General features: G+C 33.0%; 2 protein-coding genes across 2 annotated transcripts in view; one reads left to right on the top strand and one right to left on the bottom strand.

Annotated features, from left to right (window-relative positions):
* The window catches only part of LOC129948495 (motile sperm domain-containing protein 2-like), a 66,269-nt gene extending 54,201 nt beyond the window's left edge, over positions 1-12,068 (top strand). The window contains exons 6-7 of the mRNA XM_056059516.1: positions 11,013-11,360; positions 11,419-12,068. Of these exons, the coding sequence (XP_055915491.1) occupies positions 11,013-11,360; positions 11,419-11,589 (519 nt within the window). The 3' untranslated portion in view covers positions 11,590-12,068. The remainder of the gene's footprint in view (positions 1-11,012; positions 11,361-11,418) is intronic.
* Positions 1,873-4,572, bottom strand: LOC129948494 (protein Skeletor, isoforms B/C). The gene has a single exon (XM_056059514.1). It carries the CDS (start codon positions 4,105-4,107, stop codon positions 2,047-2,049), a length of 2,061 nt encoding a protein of 686 aa, XP_055915489.1. The 5' UTR covers positions 4,108-4,572; the 3' UTR covers positions 1,873-2,046.
* Positions 12,069-17,237: the final 5,169 nt, after the last annotated feature.

Genomic DNA, 17,237 nt, shown 5'->3' with positions numbered 1-17,237 from the left:
ATTATATTTAGCAGCCAATTCTTTCCAATCTTTGAACGGCGTGTAACAACGCTGAAGTGCAATCATAAGTACTTTTCTTTGAAGATTATTATGACATCTCTTTACAACTTTGAAAATATAGTCAGCATTTGTCTTAAGGTTTTTTTAAGAAAATTAGAGGTAGTCCAGATTCGACATATAATGCATAGTTAGGTGTGTTTAAAGGGACCTTAAACACACGTTTTAAGAAATATGTCTGGATAACCTTATAGTCTTCACATATTTCGTAACCATACACTGCATTAGCCTAACAGAGTGAACTTTTAATTGTTGCATCAAGTACTTTAAATTTTACCATCGGTTCGACACATTTGTTATTAAAAAAAACTTGACCAAATGCAGTTAATGGCTGATTTCGCAACTGATGTTTTACCTTTTATATGAGGTCCGATGTTTTAGTACTTACATTTTTTAACTATCTCTTTTCTTTCACCATTAAAGTTCCAAGAACGATCATTTCTGACATTATGATTATGAGATCTCAAAACCATAATCTTCGACTTTGAAGTATTTTTTTGAAGATCCCAAGAGTTACAATACTTGTTAAGTTTGTTAATTTGCAGTTCTAGAGTTACCGGATTATCAGTAAGAATTTCAAGGTCATCCGCATATAAAAGCACCTTAATAAGCAAATCACCATAATATACACCCCCTGGAACACTGTATCCAATGTCATTTATAAAAAGTCAGAAGAGCAAAGGATTCAAAATGCAACCTTCTGTCATAAATTACTGCGAAGAGGTTCTACCATTAGAAACTACGACTGTTGTATTTGAAAGAAGTTTCTCATATATTCTTAAAAATTACTTTACAGGATCATTTCTGTAGTCAGTCTTCTCTTACTTTTAAAGGAAGTACGAAATTAAAAAAATATTAATATATTATAAAAGGAAGAGAAGGAGATAATATCTCATATTCTATATATTGTCCTATCACAGCAACTAAGACTCCACTTAACGATAAGGCATCACAACGGACCAACTATTGGTCTAAGTATATCGATTTTTGCAACCAGCAGTATGCTCTTACCTAAAAATAAAATATATTTAAAGAGTTACAGATCGTGAAGATCCACGGCCTACTATAACTCTAAACCATTCCTGAATGGCTAGTTTGAGACATCATGACATCAATTACTTTTGGAGGATTTATCAATTCTTAGCAAGTAGCAGTACCATTTGAAATAATTCCTTTCAGCTATTCATAACCTAAACAAGTGGCAAATATAATTTGAGATTGTCATTCCCTTTCATCCAAACATAAATATGAGTGCCAAGATTTAAGAGTTGGGGCAAAGTAGTATTATGTTATATGTATAATTACAAATTCAACTTTTAAACTTCGCACAACAACCAGCTAATACGGCCGGTTGTTAAAAACGACACAATTTCCAGGGGCAATTGCTTGAATGCTTAATTTTGCCAAAACCGAAAATATAAACAGCAGTCCCCGTCGTTGCGTTCAAAATAGCATTTCAGGATAAGCCTAGAAACTAGGAACTTTGTTTCTTTAAATTGAAAAGAATTCTAGAACACTCTAAGACCTCACTCTACTTATGACAACTGGCATACAAAAATGAAATAAATGAAAAACTTACTACCATATGATTGCAGTTTGCCAAACCCCACTTCTTTGTCATGCCCTTTTAGGAATGATGGAGTATATTATGTTTCCATATGTCCACCAACTAATGTAGGGCGTGGTCGATACATACAAAAACAGGTTACTTACGTTGACAATCTCCAAAAAACAAACGCTGTCTTACGCTGAACATTAAATGAAGTGAAGATATAAAGTCTTATCTAGAAATGAGAAGTCTACAACCAAACACTTAAAAAAAATCTTTAAAAATTTATTAAAATTTTGTTATTAAAATACAAACATTTGTTTAAAAATAATTCCGTCCTAATATTATTAAGTCACATGCAAATATTTCAAAATTTTTCGATAATGCATTTTAGTATTCGATTTTAAATTAAGTTCCTAAATGATACTAGAAATCATTTTTCAATAAAAAACATAATCACAATAAAATCTCACAATTTGTACAATTAACAATAATTGCATACAAATATAATTTGATCCGCCACTACTTCTAACATAGTTATCAACAATATGAATCTTCCAACCCATGTTGGCTTGAGTGAAACTATTGTAATAAACGACATCTGGCCACGTTATGTTGGGTGTAATTTCTAAAATTCCCGGCTCTCCCTCAGCGCATTCATAAATAAGAGATCTATTAAACTTCTTGAAAGTCAGGAAATTATCATCAAGTCTTCGATCATAGTTGGGCGGATATTTGCCAATGCAGAGCGGCCCAGCTGCCGTGGGCTTTGGACGACCCCGTCTTGTAAACTCAACTCCTGCTAAAACTCGTATTTCACTTTGTCTAGATTCTGACAACCTATCAAAGCCACCTCTTGGTTCATCGGTTATAACCAGCGGGTGATAGTATTCATGGGAATGGGGATTATTACCACCTCTCACTTTAAACGTATACGAAAGTCCTCGTCTTAAATACAGTTCAGGGATCATAAAACCGTTTATATACCAAGCCAAACCATTTGAGACGTGTCCAGTGAGTCCTTCGTATCCCTTTTGTCCAGCTGCTGGGCCTAACACAGCGTTAAAGGTTCTTACATTTCTATCGAGAATTTTTACTTGATCCCATAGTTCGATGTTTTTGTTTTCCTTCCTCGTGAAGCTGAAGCAATCGTTTACTGGTTCAGTTGTGTTAAAATTTATAATAACATCACCCTTTGGATAAACACTATGGAATGCTGGTTCATAATTGGAGTCCAAGTGACCCATTGCCCAAACAACGTAGTTGTCGCGGTTCAAATAAATTTCTTTGTCACCAGGGTCAGATGATATTAATGTCCTCCTGTAAGTAACTACATTAACTCCATCCTCTCTCGAGTAGGTATTGAGTTGGAAACTATCCAAACCCCCAACGACATCATCTCGACACACTCCTTTATTTTGACCCAATACTTGAACACATGGTGCTAAAGATGTTATATTATAATCTACAGAGTGTCCTCGAATTTCATCAATAAAAGCTATACACACATCTGCGCCAATCATCTGACTAGAAGAGTCGGAACCAGATTGTCCGAACGCCATGTAGTCATTAGGGCCAACCATCCCGGATAGCTTAAATGTTATTTGCGGCCCAAAGACCTCCCAAGCAATTTGTAAATCCTTGTGGAGCTGCCTGCAATTTGGCAATGTATCCGCATAAGAAATAACTTTCACTAGCGAAGGTGGCACATTCAATTCGTCATCGATTAACACAGAGCCGAAATTTTCGTTGTCCTCAAGATCATAAATACTTATCCAGTCTATTTCAAAAACCGTAATCTCACCAGGAAGCTCAAGAGTTATTGTTTCTGCGTTGTACTTTCTTATTGGATCTAGATATCCCATTTCGTCTGGAATTTTATGACCTCGACTTGAGGGTTGTGCTCCGACTCCTGTCCAAAAATGCGTCCTCTTGCCTTTGCCATCATATGTAAAATTAGGTATTCTTATAGTTTTTGAATTTAAAATCTCTATTGGATCACTGCTGACATTGTGGCTGCGACGTGAAAGAGCACCAGACTTCTGTGGTCGAGGAGGTGCAAAATTCTCAGGAATATAAACGTCTCCAAAGTTGTTTTGATTGTTCAAGTCATAAATGGCCAACCATTTTATTTCTGTGATTTTCTTTTTATCTGGCAGTATAAGAGTGAATTCCTTATTGTGGTATCGATCAAGAATATTTGTTTTTCCATACTCATCGGGAACTATGAAGCCTTGAGGGCCTGGGTTATTGGAGGCACCTGCCCAGAAAAAGGTGTCTGCACCGTTGCCATCATAAGTGAAATCAGTCAAGAGAAATGTGAATTCATTTACAGCATACACCTCTCCGGAAACTTGGTGATGATACGAGTTAAATTTTCCCAGATAGTTTCCCTGGTGGTTAATCTTTTCTTCTGTAGCGGCATCTGTTGAGAAATTATTCAATATCATCACAACATTTAGAACAAGGTATATTTCAAGAAATCTGCAAATTAAATCCATATTGCAAACTGAGTTGACACGTATCACATCTGTAGCTAAGTAGAGATTCTCTTCGATCCGTTTCTTGTAGGTGGAAGTTATTATATAAACACCTTGAAGAACAATGGACAGTTTAATGTTAATTTAATTTAATATTTATATGAAGGCCAGATAAACAATGTTTATACAAAAATAAAACATTTTTAATAGTTTAAAATGCATAGGCCAAAGAAAAGACACACAACACGAGACTCCGATTGACTGCTGCGAGCACAAAGTCAATTTAACAAACTGGCTAAATGAGTCAGTAAAACTTCCTCCCTCTTTCTTTTTTTCTGCTGGCTTGAATTTTAAATAATTTCTTTCGCATGAATTGCAATCGAAACCAAAATATTTCAATCTCAATTTATTTATGACAACAAAACTGAGCTTGAGCTGAAACTGAGACAGAGACTGAGATATTAGAAATCTTGTTGATCAAAGACACTCCATGACTCCATGGCCATAATTGAGTGTCTTTGTTGTTAATACAGGTAACAGGTAAAGGTAACAGGTTTGAAGAAAAAGAAACGTATCTAAATTAATTCCGTACTGTTGACAATGACAGGGCTGTCGACGTACTTACTACATAAAACAAATTGTGTTTATATTTTTATATTGGGTGTTTTTTTAAGATCTTGAGAGTTTTAAATAATTATACAAGACAGAAATGTTGTTAGAATTGATTTTTATAATCTGATAAATAGTTTCAAGGAATTTATTTTTTTAACTTCCTAAACAGTTCGTTCCACATGTTTTGCGTGTGGAATGTATTGAAGTGGGGGTAAAAATGAGCGAGAATTCTAATTTAATAAATTTCCGGATTATTAAAACCAAAAAAAAACAGAAAATAGAGAAGAATGTATACAAACTCAGCGAAAGTTCGAGTGAGGCAATGAAAATACATTTTTGTTATAATTTATTACTTATATTTTGTTTAATGTGGTTTTTTGATTGGTTGATTGGGAATTAAGAAAATAAAAAAAAACACAACAATACAAAAAAAGAATAAGAATATTAGAAAAATTAAGGTTTTACCTACTTTTTCCAATCATTTTCAAATGAGACAAATATATTTAAACCATTCTAATAATAGTGCGAACATTTTTTGTTCAGGTTTCTTTTAGGGATAAATGATTAAAAAGGAATGGGCTCAACTTTCCATTACCGCAGCACGAATTTCGACTCGCGTTTTTTTTATTTGATAGATATGTATGTGCAAATAAATAATAACTATAGCAATTTTAGTGCGAGGAAACATTTATTTCTATTTTTAATTAATTTTTTACATACAAAACACACAAAAATGGTTGATTTTGACATTTCTTCCCTGTTTTTTGTTCAGTGTTGCCATACTTGTTTTTTTTGGTAATTTCTTTTATTTTAGTGCTCAAATAAAAAAGTACTTTGCATATACCCAAACTCGCACCCACCCCAAATCCTATAGTGATCCCAAGCAGGGGGTAACATACCTAGCTGTTAGTACGTCGCCGTGCTTTTAATTAAAAAAACTTGTTTTAGGCTCAAAAAATGCAATACAAAAAAAGTAGGGTTAAGTCAGAAAAAGAAAATATTTTTTTGTATGACTTAAAGTTGTTTCCTCGCCCTAATATTTAAAACATGTGTTATTGAGACCCCTACCTAACTGTAAAAAAAAATCAGAAGGAAATTCGAGCTGCGGTAATGGAAAGTCGCCCCAGAGTTATTTACCCCGGTTACAAGAAGAGATCGAGGAATCGAATCGAGTTGAGATTTCGATCCAGGTATATGGTGGCACTGAATCGAGAAATCGAATTCAAATGGAATCGTAATGACATTTGGATTTTATTTGTGTGCGTACTGCTACGTGAATAAATTTCACATTTTGTAACAATGCTCTCAACAAAAAGACGCCCGCTAAAATTAAATTCAGCTTATAGAACAAACAAAAGGGAAAAAACTTATCGCATGCACACAAGCAAAACCCCACACACCAATAACTCGATTCCCCGATTCAGGTTTACAAACAAATTTTCGATTCGATTCTTCTCTTTCAGTGGGATTGGATCGAGTAATCGATCGTAATTCGATCCGATCCAGGTCTATACGGCGCTAAATACTGATTCAATTGGGATTCAATTCTCCTTGTAAACGCTGTAATTGTAATTGGTCCGATTTGTCCAATTGAAAACATTGACATTTCAAGGTTCCTAGAGTTGAAATAAAAGATGTCTGGGCGTGTGTGTGTCCGTATTTCCGTAACTTCTGGAACTTTTTTTTCGTCGTCCATAGATCATAAACCAATGGAGATATTGACTTCAAATAAATTTTATTATACAGATAATAATGAAAATTATGCAGAAAGGACACTTAAACAAATTGCGTGGGTGGTTTTTTTTACCATAGCAATTTAAAAAAAGGTGAACCAATGACGCTAGCGACTTGAGTTAAATTTTATATTATATATTGTAACGTGATATCAAACAAGTATATTTTTGGGAAAAACGTTTTTTGTAAATAAAAAAATTGAATAAAATTGTTATTTCAATTTTGAAGAAAATCTTAATTTTGAATTTAACTATCATTTGTTTTCATTAAATCAATTTAAGTCAAGATAATAATTTTAAATTCTTATTATTTGAAAAAGATTTGTTGTATAATGCAAAAAGCTATTATACTAAGCCATTTGTTCGTTTTTTGAAACAACCAAAATCAGGGTAAGGAGGATTGTAGGTTCTTAAATTAATTTTGTTACTTTTTCGGTAGAAACTGCCTCACATTTTTATCTACGCAACAACCTGCCAACCTAAATAGATACTATCGTTACTTATTCATGGAGCTATTTAAACCTACCTATCTGCTTCCAAAAGGATATAAGTATATAGAAAAATATGTACCTATGCAAATAGGTACATATGCATAAATTCTCAATTTTTTTAATTTTAACACATTTGTTTCGCACTGAAAAATATTAAAGAAAAAAGTTTGAAGCTTCTATTAGAAGATCAATGTAAACGGTCAACGCGTTGACTCTTTGATGTAAAAATGAAGTCTTTTGTAGACCTACAATTAAAAATTACACAATAATATTTTACTAATTTTTACATTCTTTCACACCCTTAAATATATATTATTTTATCTAATCGTGTGATAGTAAACGGGTCAAGCATTGGCGCTGTGAACGTTGAAGGTGCTTTGAACACAGAACATCTAGATGTTTTTATGAAGTCAGAGAGTCAACGCGTTGACGCTTTAAGTTGATTGTTTAATTCTAGCTAGAGTCATGGCTTAACTCCAATTACGAAACGAATTAAGTCCTTACAATTCAGCTTAATACACACCAACCTACCCTCCTTAATTCTTACTTCTCTACATACCTACCCACCCACTACCCACATTACAATAGAAAATGTAAATTTAAAAAAAATGCCTACATCGAATGTATTTGCTATGGAAAAATTCAAAATATGGCACCGAACCATTGTATCAAAACTTAAATTTATAATAAATTTTTAGATTTCACAAAAATAGAAAATCTAAAATCAAATGACTGATTTTTGTTTACATTTTCTTAATTTTCGTACAGGCAGCGCCCCCATGGTCCGCCTTCCGTAACAAAATTTTGTGTTTCATGATAGTACTATTAAAATTAATATATGAAAGCAACAGTAGAACGAAATGGAAGTTTGTTTGGCTTTTGGCAGTCAGCTGTTCAGTAAAATGAACTTTCATCGTTAAAAAAATTAAAATAGGTTAATAAATGACATACAACTTTAAATGCATTGTGTCTTTTTGAAAAAAAACTACTTGAATATAGGATTCATCTCATTGTGTCAATCTTTTGCTAGAAATAAATCTGTAATATGTTCAAAAACTAAAAATAAATAAACCGATTCCTTAATTTGCAGACAACTGCGTTCTTTAAACGCAAAAAGAGACCGAGGTAGCTAGTTATTTTTTCAGACGTCATTAATTTTAAACTTGGAACTTTACTTTTTAAATTGCAGAGAGTACCAGCAATATTATTAACAAGTCCATCATAAGTTTTATTGTGTCGTTATTTGTTTTGTAATATGAAAAGGAACACTCACACAAAACTTTAAATATGATAGTTAAGGAGATTTTTCTGGGAAGGTTCAGACAACATAAGTGACTTCATTTGCAGTCCATTTCAGTTCTTTGAACGTCAATTTTGATCAAGGCAATTAGTTAGTATTTCAGATGTCTTAATCTTTGAACGCGGAACTTTACTTCACTAACCTCTACGTTCAGTTGATCGAGCAAAAACTACTAAAAATATAATTGCCTACAAAACACTCCTCCGGCAAGCTACAATTCCATCTAGACCTTTATTTTGTATTTTAAAAAATATTATATGCTCCAATTTGACAAGGAAGCCTTTTATATCAAATAGAATTGCAAAAAATACAAAAATCACAGAGTATTAAAGTTAAGCTTACAGTTGAATAAACAATTATGATTAGCTGTCATTTTGACATAAGTGGAATTGACTTAATATATGGCGTTTTTATTTTTTAGTTCAGAGCAGAGCTCGAATTGTCAAAAAAATAATTGTATTTCTTTTTGAGCTCTGATCGTTCAGAGCTTCGAATTCGTGTTTCTTTTATAGTTCTGAACATGTTCAGAGCACGCTCTGTGAGCTCAGAATAAAATAACAGAGTAAACGGAGTAAAATGCTGAACACAAACAATTTGATATTTGAAAGCCGGGAAATTAAAAAAATGATCTTCAAAACAATAAAAATGGCGGAAAAGGCTAGTTGCTTTAGTGTAGAAGGAAAGATAAATAACATTTTTATGAATCAAATTTATTTCAGGAGTCAAATGGGCCAACTCTATGACTGTTTATTAATTAATTTGATTAAAGAAAATTTTGAACGCCTTCAAACAGGCGACATTTAAAATCATGACATTTTAGTGCTCAAGTTGTTTCATAATTAAATCAGAGAGCTCTGAACATACTCTGCTCAGAACTCTACTCTACTCTGCTCGCTCAGACTCTGCTCTAAAAAAGAAAAACGCCAATAGCCTTTTCACACCAAACCCAAAACCGAGTTTTCGGAAACACTGCCGAAAACCGTTCACACCGAACATTTAAATGTTTTCATTTGACATTTGAATTTGTTTAACACCGGCTGTAAAATTGTGTATTGATGACAAAATTTGTAAGTAAAAAGTTTTGTTCTTCTCAAATTATTTGTGAAAATAAAATGAATTCTAACCAATTCAAATTGATTTTAACGTAACACTAGCTCGTCTAGAAAAAGAGTTTCAACTGAAGTTCTGAGGACGGCTGAAATGGGCTCACGACAGGAACCAATAAGAACTACAAGCTCGCTTGGCTGCAGCTATCCTCTTTTTTCACTTCAACCGGCCCACACAATTCACTAAAGAGAAGTTATTTGTGTAGAAAATATATCATAGAATCAACAACAAACAAAACTGTTAAATTAAAAAAAATATTTTATTTAAAACATTTTCTTCTTTTTTCACAACAAATTCAATCCAAAATATTGAGCTTATGAATATTGCTTCTGTTGGCCAAATGTGCCTTCATAATCACCATATATTGTGGCCGTCCGACCAACTTATAGGCGGGGTTGAGAAGATCCTGAACGATTTCGTGTAGGTCCTTTCCTAGTTTCCGACTCGTACCAAGATCACACTCATCCAAAGCGATCAATAAAGCTGTTATGTTATATACTTATTCTCCTCCACAAATGAACTTATCGCCTTTTTCATATCTCCCAAATCCTTGTGATTGAACGGAGTTACCGAAAGTCTTTCTCCAGGTAGTAAGCGAAAGCGTCGAACATACTTGTGGCGACGAGTTCGAAGACGCATCCCTTGGAAACGTCATTACGAACTATGAGAAAGTCTTTCTCGTCCTTCGAGTTGTCACGCCAGTAGTGAATTCCGGTTCCTCGCTTAACAAAGAACGTTATAAACTCTGGAGGATCATAAAAGAACCGCATTTTTTTTTCTCCTCCATATTCTGTAAATAAAAAACAAAAAAGAAATAATTCTTATTTTGTAAGGAAATTGTATAAATAATATTACTTAACACGACCAAATTTATTTCAAAATAAAATATTTGTTTTGACAGCAGCCATCAGCTGTTTTGCTTACATTAATTTGAGCGCTGAATGTTTCTAAAGGTTTGTTTGTTCAGTTCAACTTTGAATTGTTACTAGTTTTCGAGAGGTTTTATATAAAACTTGTGGTTTACGAAAATTTGTGGTTTACCAGAAATGTATGGGAAAACTTGAGTTTTCAATGTAGGAATTCGGCGAAAACCGATAATTTCGTTTTGGACTTGGTGTGAATAGCCTATTATGAAGATTTTACTTAATTAACTTTCCAATAAATTTGGAATTTTTTTAGCAGTTGGGCCAATCAGATACTAGCAACTTGCCATACCTCCAAGTCCCCTATTTAGACTGAACATGCATTACTTAGCATAGCCCCATAAAAAGTAATCGAGCAGCTTTAATTCGCACGAACGAGGGTTTCAGTTAACAGGTACCCGTTTAGAAATATAGTTCTCACCAAAAGATGCACCCACTCGTTGGAGAAATAAATAGGGCCCAAGCAGTTAATTTTAATTGGTGTAATGGTGATTCGTATTTATCAATCCATACAACCAAAAATGAATTATATCCACAATTTGGAAGCGTTGTTTACATTAAGCGATTCATGATAAATTTAATGCAATATCAACACAGTTGTACAGCCACAACCGTCAAACCTTAGACAACCATCGAAAATCGTATCCACCTTAAATAAACGCCCCATAATTTTTCTTACTTTAATCATTTAATTTTTATTAATATATTATACAACTTAAAACTTGAAAGATCTCGACTTACTATAATTTTTTTATTTTAGATTAAAACAACTGCACCGCTCAAATTCCGTGTTCGTCCCAGTTCGGGTGCTTTGAATCCCGGTTGCATGACAACAGTGTACGTAATCCTTCAGCCAGGCAATAAGGTTTCATCATCAAGCAAGGATAAGTTTTTGGTCATGTGTACTCCGTTACCCGAAGATATTGACGTCAACAATAGTGATATGCTTGCGGGCTTTTGGAAGGCACTACCATCAAATAGCCCAAATGTCCAACAACACCGATTGCAGTGCATATGTCCACAGAATAACCAAGGCAACAACATGCACAATGGTCATGCTTATTCGGATGATATGGGAGATGGTGGAAAAAATATCAATAACACACATGTAAGGTTTCAAAATAATTTTGTTAAAACAAATTTAAATGTTATTTTATTTTTATTAGCTTTTACAATTATCAGAGAGTATAAAACGAATTGAACATCGGACAAATCTAAGTTTCAACTTGCATTGGCTGTCGCTGCTCGTATTCATTATTGTGTCCATAGCTCTCACATATATAATTAAACAAGAAATCCAAGGACAAAAGTCGGATTCTTGCTCAAAACGATTTTAATATGGCACAAATACTGGATTATATTTGTTTACATAGATTATTAAGTTTTCTTTTTTTGTCAATTATGAATGATATGGATTGATTTGTTTTCCTTTATAAACTTTTGCATTTGTTTTCTTATTTCTTTCTTTCAATATTGTCTCATAATTCACAATTTTGGATAATTCTTTAGTTCGTCATCGTTTGTTTCAATCATAAATCAATGAATGTAATTATAAAAAGAAAGGAAGTGAAATTATAAGATTTGTAGTCTTAGTAGAATGCCGTAAGCGTTTGAAAGAAATTTTAGTGTAGAGCACACAAATTATATATACAATTACATACATACATATATTAAACATGATATTTATGTTATTGTATCTGAAACCTATACACAAGTCAATAACACAAAGGTCATTTTGGACTTTATTGTGATTGTTAATAGTTAGTGTACTAATATATATTATATAAAACAAATAAAAATAAATCTAAATTTGAAACTTTTTGTTTTATTAAATTTGTCATTCGTTATACGTTTCTTTTTTACAAGAAATGGAACCAGATGGCTTCTTCAAATGACAGTAATCTATTCTTTTTAGAGTCCAATTTGAATCAATGGCACACCATGTTCAATGATCTGATCGCTAGAACTGATGGAACACATCAGCAGTGAACATTTTTCAAGAGCCTCAACAATATTATCAAGGAATGTGTATAGAAACCTCAACCAGCAAATAACATCACAAGCCAGTTATTTCAGTAACGAGTTTTCTTCTGAGGATATTAGTAGCATATTTAGAGCCCGAGTCGAAATACTGAATCTTAACTCTAGGCCGCATCGAACTGATCTTCCACAAATCTGTAGCCTTTGTAACACCGGGGAATCCGAAGACATCACCCACTTCTTTGCATCGTGTCCTCTACTCCAACAGATTCGATGGATGTATTTCGAACTGAGTTTTCTTCCCCCAACTCGGCTCTATGAAATCCTAAATGGAGATTTTTGATGGTCAACTGTCTATAGATACTGCGAACGTGCTTTAAATTACCGCAATAGTTTTCCATAACTCTACAACCACTTATTGCAATTGAAGGTTCAAACAAAGTTTCCTAATTACTATTTTGTGTTTCAAATCATGTAAAAATTGATATATTTTTTATTTCAAAATCATCTCAAAATTGTTAAATTCGCACTTCATGCTTTAACAAAGTATATTATTATATTTTTAGTTGAACTTATGTTTGTTATTTGAATTTTAACATTTAAATTGTGTTTTTGTTATGAAATATCGATCAGGCAGACGGCAGAATTGCCATGTCCTTATTCTTAAAGGAAAAAATTTGTTTATAATTTATATCTTAACATAAAGAAACTATCTATGTACTCTATTTAGCTCCGGAAATAAATCTTATTAGAAAGTGGTTTTCGTTCCACTTTTACCATTTAATAATAAAATAAATAACAACCCTATTTTGTTATTACCTATCAACAACAAAAAAACTTTACACAAGCTACAAGTCCATACAAAATTGTGTTTTGTATTCTAATAAAAAAAAGTCTTTATTCCTTTTCCACTATGGCAAGGATATCTTTTATGCCAAACTTAAAATAAAATTGTGCAGTAAATAGATAAATCACAAAGTCATAAATTTCAGATGTTAATTGAATGTTAAACACGACCAGCTAACATCTGGACATAAGTAGACTTCCCTTGACAGTTAGGGAGATTTTTCTTGACTATCTTTCCAGTCAACTTTCCAATAGAGCTGCCTTAATTGAAAGGCAATTTTTTAGCAGCTGATTAATCAAATACTAAAAACGTGCCTTATTTCGCCTGAACCTTCCCATTTTTATTGACTTACTTTCCAGTCAACTTCCCAATATTCCACTGGTTTGTGTTCCAATTTGACACAAATCCAATGACAGATTTCTGTCAATAAACTTTTTTCGGTGGATTTCAATCAGGAAATTTCTTTCAATGACAGAAATATTTGATGATAGCTATAAACGACCTGTCAAAAAATTCCAACGTTTGTTTTAAATGATGAAAACCAATGATAGCTATAACTGGCGCCTTACTTTCAAGTTCCTTAAGTTCTCTGAACCTGCCCAATTTCACTTTTACCATTTAAAAATGAATACAAAAACACTACTTTCGAAATTGGCGTTCGGAAAGTAGAAAACTCAATTCAGATAAGGGTTGCTGGATTTAAATTTCATTCCAATTTAATAATGAAATAAATAACTACCCTGTTGTTATTACCTATCAACAAAAAAAACTTTACACAAGGTACAAGTCCATACATTGTGTTTTGTATTCTAATAAAAAAACGTCTTTATTCCTTTTCCAATATGGCAAGGATATATTTAATGGCAAACTTCAAATAAAATTGTGCAGTAAATAGATAAATCACAAAGTCATAAAGTTCAGATGTTAATTGAAATTTAAACACGATCAGCTAACATCTGGATATAAGTAGACTTCACTTGACAGTTAGGGAAATTTTTCTTGACTATCTTTCCAGTCAACTTTCCAATAGAGTTGCCTTATTGACTACGTTCAATCTCAGACAGATAGTATCCGGATACTTTTTTTTTAGTGTTTTACGTGTAAAATAACAACTGATCAAAAACAGCTGAAATGTCAAAAAAGGAATCCAAAGGTATCCAAGAATTTCTGGGGTATGTAGGAATCTGATAGAATAGATGATTCAACACATGGTTGAATTTCAAGAAACTTGAAAATTGATTTCAGCTTTTTGTATTTGTTGGTTAACAAAAAAATACAAAATGTTAGTTGAAGTTGTATTTGAGGATGTTCTGTACATAATAGACGATGAAGAAGCTATTTGCATCCGAATTACCGCATAGCAAGTTCTGCTCATTCGGAAATGAGATTGAAGTTCTGCCAAACTAAATCTAGGTATTGTCACTTCATATTAGTCCTTGTTTCTGTTAGGATAGTTTTCTATTCAACTTAAATCGTTTAAAACCGGATATTTCGGAAGTAAACTATTTATCGTTTAGAATTCCAATTGAGCTAAGAGGAAATTCAACATAGATTGCAAATTAAGGTTATCTCTTATTTATTAAATTGTTACGCACCTATCAATTCATCATCGTCCGCCGAATCAGTTGAATTCTCCATTAAATGTTTTATCTTACTACATTTTTGAATTCGAAGCTTAAATATTTCTCTGCTTTTTGTTAACAGCTGAAAGTTGTTGTTTTGACAGCTCAATACAATCCAACTCGTTCCAAGGTATCTAAAAACCCACCTATCCAAGATACACGAGATTGAACGCAGCTAATTGGAGGGCAATTTTTTAGCAGCTGACCAATCAGATACTAGAAACTTGCCATACTTTCAAGTTCCTTATGTCCTCTGAACCTGCCCAATTCCACATGTCCTTACAAATCTTAGAAGATATTTTCTTCATTTTTTTAAGAGTCATTTCAAGGAACCGTTAAAATACTATTGTTTAATAAAGGTATGTGTTCATGCGAAAGTTTGAGAAAATTATAATTGTCAGACAAACTAAAAAATCACTTTAGTTTATCTCAAAACTATATGAATTCTGCAATGCTTCGGCAAGTTTCTTGTGGCGTCAAATAAACTAACTCTCAACCATTTGTGTGTGAGAGTAGTGTTGTCAGGAATAAAGGGATCCTATAGTTTTTAAGTCGAATCCGAACAGCTTATTTGGGAAAACACTTTTCATGACAAGAATTACTCTTGGAAGATATGTCAATTCCTCGCAATTGACAGTACCCGTCAAAAAACAGGCAATGATATCTGGCATGACAGTCTTACGCAATAACCATCGCACCACGGGTGCTATACAAAAATTCAGTTAGAGGCTAGTTAAAAGCTATCATTGGTTTTCACCATTGAAAAATTGGTTTTGAGATTTAACAGCGAGTAAGAGAGTGTAATTAGTTTTTTTTGGAGTCGTTTTGAAGCTTATAAGTTGTAAAAATGTGTATATTAAAAAAAAATATATTTTTTAGCCCAGAGTTTCTCTTTTAGTTAATTTTTTCCAATGATGAAGTAAGGCATTGAGAGCAGAAGTGGTGTTACCCCTATATGCCCTAATTGAAAAAGAAAAGTTTGTTATTTTGGTTTAAGAAACGTTCCGTGCAGAAATGATGTTTCGGCATTTTTTCATTTATTTATGAGCAAATTTAAGTAACATCACTTCTGTGCTGGATACAAATTTATTTCTAACCATTCTGGATTAAAAACTCAAAATTAATAAAATGAGGGTTACGGCACTTTTACTTTCAATGGGCAGGTTCAGAGGACATAAGGGACTTGAAAGTAAGGCAAGTTTCTTTTATCTGATTCGACAGCTGCCAAAAAATTACCTTCCAATTAAGGCAACTTTAATGGAAAGTTGACTGGAAAGTTAGTCAAGGAAAATCTCCCTAACTATCAAGTAAGCCTACTTCTATCAAAATGAAAGTTGATCATGTTGTTTCATTCAACTGAAAGCTGAACTTTATTACTATATGATTTATTTATTTTCTGCACAGCTTCATTTAATGTTTTGTCACAATTTGCAAAAGAAATAAGAATCTGTCAGTTTTACTTTCAATCATTAACTCAAACCCAAGTGCTTGATTCTAATCAGAAAGTGCTTGATTTCAATCAGCAAATTCGTGTTCCATTACAGAAAATTTCATTGAAAACTAACCTGTCAAAAAATTCCAATGATTGGTTTTAATTTTTTTTTTTGACATATTGGCCATAGCTTTCATTGAAAACTTCTGACATTGGATACATTTCTTGATTGAAATTAAGCATTTCCAGCTAGAAAACTAATTAGTTGTAATACAAAGAATATGGAACACTTTGAATTTCAGGATTGTGCTCCGAAATGTTAAATCAATAATAAGCTAATAATTATTAACGTGTTAATTATTATTGAACTAACTCGGGCTCTCTGTCGAAGATTTCCGATGACAGGACTATCGGCCTTTAAATTTCAAGTTTCATTTTTGTGATAGAACATAATATAATTCTGGGACTATAAGCAAGCTTTCATGTAGGCTCCGTGTAAGAGATTAAAAAGAAGAGAATAGAAACTAATTTGTTTATAGATACAATTCAGTTACACAATAAATGATAAGAAGTCTTTTAAGACCTAGTTTTAAAACCGTCGGTCAGAACTGGACTTCGCTGGAAAAACTAAAAGCTCTCTGTAAGAATTGTTTTTCTTCAAGCCATTGCGTATTGGAGGAATTTGTAAAGTTTATCTCCCATCCCTTTGCTTCGTTAAGTGTTTGGATTACATCTTCAGCTCCAAATAGCCTCCCAAAAATGTCTCGACGAATTTCTTGGATAATTGGACAAAATCTGAAAAAGTGTTTGATATTCTCTCTCTCATGGGTGTTGCAGAGTTGTCACTCGATAGGCAAGTATGGTCTGTGAGGTATGTAGTTCAGAGGAAGTATCTTACCTCTGGCTCGTAGAATTGAAGAAATCATATCCGTTGAGTTCTTGTCGTCGAAGTAGTTTGATTCTCCAAGATTAAACTCCAACTTACTATAGAAGTCTCTTTACTGCGATGCTTTGGCCTGGTTGATGAAATATTGCCGATATTTCTCATCCAATTTCCAACAAGGGAGTAAAGACATCCTTTAAGACCTGTAAGATTGTCCAAAT

The sequence above is a fragment of the Eupeodes corollae genome, chromosome 2 (assembly GCF_945859685.1).
Source record: "Eupeodes corollae chromosome 2, idEupCoro1.1, whole genome shotgun sequence".
Lineage (NCBI taxonomy): Eukaryota > Metazoa > Arthropoda > Insecta > Diptera > Syrphidae > Eupeodes > Eupeodes corollae.
Note: the sequence above shows the minus strand (reverse complement) of the source record. Positions and strands in the feature narration are given on the sequence as shown.